The 6,792-nt window shown below is 41.8% G+C and overlaps 1 protein-coding gene and 1 non-coding gene across 2 annotated transcripts; one reads left to right on the forward strand and one right to left on the reverse strand.

The window, feature by feature from the left end:
- Window positions 1–3,853: 3,853 nt before the first annotated feature.
- LOC125493537 (uncharacterized) lies at window positions 3,854–6,434 on the forward strand. The gene is made up of 4 exons (XM_057392206.1): window positions 3,854–4,534; window positions 4,582–5,253; window positions 5,509–6,367; window positions 6,412–6,434. The coding sequence occupies exons 1-4, from the start codon at window positions 3,854–3,856 to the stop codon at window positions 6,432–6,434; spliced, it is 2,235 nt and encodes a 744-aa protein (XP_057248189.1).
- LOC125493893 (small nucleolar RNA R71) lies at window positions 4,244–4,350 on the reverse strand. Its single transcript, XR_007270219.1, has one exon. It is a non-coding gene; the product is annotated as a small nucleolar RNA R71 (small nucleolar RNA).
- Window positions 6,435–6,792: the final 358 nt, after the last annotated feature.

Raw genomic sequence — 6,792 nt, forward strand, 5'->3', positions numbered from 1 at the left:
TCACTCACGCGCACCCTGAGAAACTTCCCAAGAGGTCACCCATCCCTGGACTACTCCCAACCAAGCACGCTTAACTGTGGAGTAACTAAGGAAATGAGCTCCCTAAAAGAAAGATGCATCTTGTTGGAATGAGTAGCCTGCTAAATCCCTTTAAACCAATCATGAGGGGTATTACATACACCCCCACTTGAGAACAGCAACGCCCTCGTTGCGCTGAGGACTCTACATATCGGCCACAACGACCTGTGGGTCACCCCAGCCTGGAAACTGATCGCCGGAAATCCAGATATTCGGTCTAACGACCTCTGGGTCATTCCATATGACAATGCAGCCCCAGAATCCTCCCCCACTAGGCGCTTGAGGACTCTTAATATTCGGCCTGACAACCTTAGGGTCGCCCCAACACGCGGTCGCAGGGTTGCTCTGATACCATTTGTAACACTCCGACCCATACGGAGTCAAGTATATCGTCACCAATGCGCATCCAGGGCCAACAACTGTCCTCAATAACCAACACAAGTTCTTCCGGCGCATTTTGTCCTCACTCACGCGCACCCTGAGAAACTTCCCAGGAGGTCACCCATCCCTGGACTACTCCCAGCCAAGCACGCTTAACTGTGGAGTAACTAAGGAAATGAGCTCCCTAAAAGAAAGATGCATCTTGTTGGAATGAGTAGCCTGCTAAATCCCTTTAAAGCAATCATGAGGGGTATTACACTTAATGTAACACTTAAGTCAACCAAACAATACTCAAACACCCTTAGTATACATATCTAAGACCACTCAAGCAAAGGTACACAAGCTGTAGACCAAAAGGAAACAAAAACGCAACAGCACAACTCAAGAGGCAGACCCCTCGTCGCGAGGTGCGACGAGCATCGAGCGCCGCGACAGCCAGCCACCCACGCCTACTCCTTCGAGGCTAGCACCAGCCACCCACGCCTACTCCAACCTCAATGACACATCGACACACACGCCAAGCACTTCCACAAATATCCATACTTCACCAATAACAACAACGACAACTAAGATTCCAAGACGCAATCCAAATAAATCAACCAAAACCTATTTTAACACACTTAGCATACATGCCTAACACAACACTAATCATCCTCACATGAGGCTAAATCTCATCAACAACGACAACTTCTCAAAATCCAAAGATAACCCAAGTGAACCAATGAATCAATTCAACCACAATAACAACAAGGATACACTAGTGGAAAATAGAAGAAGGGTTGCGCTGAAAATGGCATGTAGGGCTGCGCTTTTTTACAGCAGCCCTTTCCATAGCAGCCCTTCACTATACAAGTAGGGTTGCGCTAGTAAAGCGCAACCCTTCAAAAGGAAGGGCTGCGCTTTTTTGTAAAATGCGCAGCCCTTTTAGCTTAGAAGGGCTGCGCCTGTTGTAAAGCACAGCCCTTCTAAGTTTAGAAGGGCTGCCCTTTTATGAAGAAAGGGATGCGCTAGTTCCAACTAGCGCAGCCCTTCTTAGAAGAAGGGTTGCGCTAGTTGGAACTAGCGCAGCCCTTTCTTCATAGAAGGGCTGCGCTAGTTCCAACTAGCGCAACCCTTTACCTTTTAATTTATTTTTTTTTGCGTGTGCACACAGCCTGCACACTGCACAGCAGCAGCCCCACCCCACTGCCCCCCCCCTCCCAGCCCTCACCCCCACCTCCCACTGCCCCCCCCCTCCCAGCCCTCACCCCACCCCCACTACCCCCACCCCCCAACTACCCCCACCCCAGCAGCCCCACCCCCACCCCACTGCTCCCACCCACTTCCCCACCCCCCACTGCCCCCACCCCAGCAGCCCCCACCACCCCACCCCCACCAAAAACCTCCCCTTGGACAAAAAAAAATGCAAATTGCAATAATACGATTATATATGACAAGTGGAGAAAGGTAATAAAAGACTTCAAATAGATTTAAATAATGTTAAAAGTGTACATAGGATTGATAGAAACTAGTACATTCGAGTAAAATCTCATCCTATGCAATCATCGGTAATGTGGGACGCCAACTTATCCCGAACTTCATCAATTTCTTCTTTGGTGAAGTTCCTCACACGTGGTGTGGAATTCGCATAAACCTTGCTGATGTGTCATATTTTTATATAGGTTTTATTTGCATTTAGGTTGCATTCTAGGAACATTTAGGTGTATTTTAGTTCATAATTGCACACTTTTACTTAATTTGCGAAATATTACTCCTCTTGTGCGTTTTTGGTATTGCTTGATGAATTTCAGATATCAAGAACATAATTGGAGCATTATTGGGCAAGCTTGAGTACTTAGGATCAAATGGAGGCAAGCTACATTGATAAGGATCATTTTGGATGTATTTGAGTGCAAATTGGAGCTCAATTGGAGTTGAAATTCATTGATATAATTGCGGAAATTGAGTCATGCTCACTCTTTTATCGATAACTTCTGACTCGATGCTGATATTGGGCTGATTCGAAAGGCATTGGAAAGTAGGGTTGAAGAGCTTTCCAACGATAGGCTGCACGGCCCAAGGCGAGTTATATTCTAAGAGATATGGGCCTTGCAAGTTGGCCCAGTTTTGCTGAAAATTCCTACGCACGCGGACTGCACGATTTCGGACTCTTAATGATTTAATTAGATCTTCCTTATCTTGTAATTAGGGTAGGGCCACGAGTATTAAGGAAAAAAGATTGATTTTTGGGGATTTTTGGAGAGAGAAATCACGTGAGATTGGTTTTTACTTCTTCCTCTTGGACGCTTCACGTTATCACGCCGTTCTCCATTTTTTTCCTCAAGTCTTTGTTTTCGACATTCAAGTTTGCAATTTCATCAATTAATTCAAGTATTATTTTCTCTTCTCTATTCTATTTATTATTATTGTTAATCATGCTTTCTTTTAATATTTATTTTGTTTATTTAATCATCATGTGTGAGTAGTTTTCTATTCTAGGGTTAGGTTGAACCCTAACATGAATTGATGCTTGTTTAATTCCCAATTCCCAAACTTTAATTAATTTATGATTCATTTATTTTAGGGTTGGTTTTAATTATCAATTTATGACTAGAAATAGTATATATTGAATGTGATTAGTTTTGCAACGAAAGTTGAGTCTTAATCGAATCTCGAACCCTAATTTAAGATAAAGTGAATCATCACGAAAGTAGTTGATGGAATTTATTAGGATGTTAGGATGCTATGTCTAAAGTCCTTAATTTGCATGACTCCATGAAAATAGGCATGATTGCATTGTTAGGGAAGCTATTGATTGATCGAAAGAAATCCTTAGTATTATTAGGGCGCGTCTATTCTATGAGTTATTTATTAGTTAATTAAGGGAAAAGGGATTGTTTGTGGCATTAATTCGCGTTAGTGGGGATACTTAAACCTAGATGTCTTTAGTCTTTGATACACTCTTGGTAATTTCATTTGCTTTAGTTATTTAGATTAGTTCATCACCACTTAATTGGATTACTTGCTTAGTATTAATTAGAGTCAATTTATCTACTTTGAATCAGTTAGTCTCTTGGGATTCGACCCTTACTTTCCCGACTACATTAGTGAGGAGGAATAGTTAGGTTATTTTGTTAGGTACGCGACACGCCTTTCAAATTTTGGCGCCGTTGCCGGGGACTAACGGTATTTAAATTAGTTATACTTGATTTTATTTTTGCTAAGTTTTTCTTTTAGTTTGCTGCTTTGGCTATCATGTCTTGTTTATTTGATCTTTTGTTTTTAGTTCTTTCTTTGTTGCATGCAAACTCGACGTAAAGGTCCACAGAATTTGATTCCTCTAGATCTTGAAATCGAAGCCACTGCACGCAAGCAAAGAAGTACAAAGAGACGACTTAAGAATAAGAATCAAGCAATGGGGACACAGAATTTGATTCCTCTAGATCTTTGGGAGTATGGTGTACCAGATACTACAACTGGTGCATTATCGAGCATTGTTCGACTTGCCATCAATGCTGCAAATTTTGAACTTAAGCCTCAATTTATCCAGTTCATCTCCAACGATTCATTTGTAGGGTTACCCAATGAATGCCCTGTGAGTCACATTGCTAGTTTCTTGGAGAAATGCGACACAGTGAAAATCAACAACGTGAGTGAGGATGCTATTCGACTACGCCTTTTTCCTTTGTCTCTTCGAGATAGGGCAAAAGAGTGGTTGAGAGATGAAGGTGTCGGAATGTTTGATACATGGGGAAAACTTGCCAAAGCATTCTTGGTGAAGTTTTTCGGGCAAGAAAAGACTGCGAAGCTGAGGAACGAGTTAGCAACCTTTGAGCAACATGACGACGAATCATTGTATGAAGCATGGAGAAGGTTTCTACGTTTGCAAAGACAATGTCCTCATCACGGGATTCCTGAATGGATGTTGATACAGACTTTCTACAATGGTTTGACACATGAGTTTCGAATCTACATTGATGCTGCTTCAGGCGGTTCCCTTATGACTAAGAACCCAGCGGAAGCAAAGGAGTTGATTGAGAAGATGGCGGCCAATGACAATACCATCCAAATGGTCGCAATCGTGCTAAGAAGGGAGGTAAATATGATGTTGATGCACTAACCACTTTGACTAATACTGTGCAGGCACTATCTCACAAGTTTGATCGACTCCAAGCTGGTTCATCTATGATGGTCTCATGTCAGATGTGTGGAGTACAAGGACATGCTGCTACTGAATGTCAAATCAACAATGATGGGATGACAATTGAGCAAGCCAATGCTCTTTATAATTCCAATCCAAAGCAGCCATATGATCCTTATTCTAACACATACAATGAGGGATGGAAGCACAATCCTGCATTCTCATACAAGAACACTCAAGCACAACTCAATCCATCTCCTCCACCTCGCAACAACTTTAATGCACCACCAGGTTTTCAAGCTAGAGCACCATTCAATCCTCATGTCAATCAAGGTGTTAATCAGCAACCTCCTTCAATTCAACAGAAGAGCAACTTGGAGATTATGATGGAGAACCTTTTAGCCCAACAAACTAACTTCATGGCCCAACAAGGTAAGCAAAATGAGAAGACTGATAACGCAATTCAACAAATTCAAGCTCAAAATAAGCTCTTGGAAAGTCAAATAAGCCAGCTTGCACATCAGGTGGGCCAATTATCAAAAACTCCAGGTCATTTTCCAGGTAATAGTGAACAACCATCTAAGGGTCATATCAATGTTGTGATTTTGAGGAACGGAAAAGAGCTACAAGATCATCCTTTGAAGGAGCCATCAAAAAGAACTATGGAAGAGATGGTTTAAACTGAGAAAGTGGTAGAGAACGAGATTGTCGAAGAAGAGAAGAAGGAACCTACTCCTCCCCCTATTCGACCATACACGCCACCAGTTCCATTCCCACAAAGATTGGCCCGTGCAAAATTAGAGAAGAAATATGGGAAGTTCCTTGATATACTGAAGAAGCTGCACATAAACATACCATTCTTGGAAGCTATCTCTGAGATGCCCTCTTATGCAAAATTTCTAAAAGACATGCTCTCAAACAAGTGAAAGATCGAGGAGAATGCAACTGTTTCACTTACAGCTGAATGTAGTGCTATATTGCATAATAAGCTTCCCAAGAAGCTAGGAGATCCGGGTAGCTACTCTATTCCTGTGAAGCTTGGAGATATTGAAATAAAAAAGGCACTTTGTGATCTTGGGGCAAGTGTTAGTCTGATGCCTTTGTCATTTTGCAAGAAGCTTCAAATGGGTGAACCAAAACCCACACGTATTTCCCTACATTTAGCAGATAGAACTGTAAAGTATCCACTTGGTATCCTTGAAGATGTTCCCCTCCGTGTTGGGAAGTTTTTCATTCCATGTGACTTTGTAGTAATGGAGATGGAGGAAGATGCGCAGGTCCCTATCATTCTTGGGAGACCCTTCCTGGCCACTGCTGGAGCCATCATTGACATGAAGAATGGAAAGATTACCTTTGAAGTGGGTACTGAGAAGATGGAGTACAATCTCACGAACCCCATGGAAGCTCCCTCTATGGGAGAGACTATCTATAGAGTGGATGCACTAGATGAGACGATTGAGGTAAAAGCTGCTAGTCTACAACTTGATGATTCCTCGCAAACTGTCCTCATGGGAAGTGTTGATGAAGAGGATTGGGAAACTTTGGAGTCCAAGAGGCTCTTAGAGGAACTACATTCATTACCTAGTATTGAGCCTATCAAGGAGGTGTTGACACACGAAGAATCTAAGGAGAGTACTATGCTTCCTAAGGTAGAGTTAAAAGCTAATGAAAACTCAAGGTTGTACAAAGAACGAAGGAAAAGGTGGCCTGACAAGCATATCATGCGGCGAGAATTTCATGTAGGAGAGTTGGTTTTACTGTTCAATTCTCGATTGAAGCTATTTCCTGGCAAACTTCGCTCAAGATGGTCTAGTCCTTTTAAAATCCTTCAGGTTTTTCCGTATGGCTCGGTTGAGATTTGGAGTGAAGCAACTGGCTCATTTAAGATAAATGGACAACGTCTTAAGCACTATCGAGAAGGTGAACCTATTGAAGGGAAGGCGGTTTACACACTTTCCGACCCTTATTCAGAGTGATGTGAAAAGGTGGTCAAGCTAGATGACCTTAAACTAGCGCTTCTTGGGAGGCAACCCAAGTCTTCTCTTTCATTTTTTTTTCCCTATTACTTATTCGATTTTTATTTTCATTTTTTTAGAGGTTTCTTAGTTTCTTTTCTTAGTTAGTTTAATATTGTAGTTGTATTATATGATTAGTTAGTTTAAGTATTAGGTATAGAATTTAGAAACTTAGCATCTTATTTTTCTTTTTAGAGT

The sequence above is a fragment of the Beta vulgaris genome, chromosome 9, assembly GCF_026745355.1.
Source record: "Beta vulgaris subsp. vulgaris cultivar EL10 chromosome 9, EL10.2, whole genome shotgun sequence".
Taxonomy (NCBI): Eukaryota; Viridiplantae; Streptophyta; class Magnoliopsida; order Caryophyllales; family Amaranthaceae; genus Beta; species Beta vulgaris.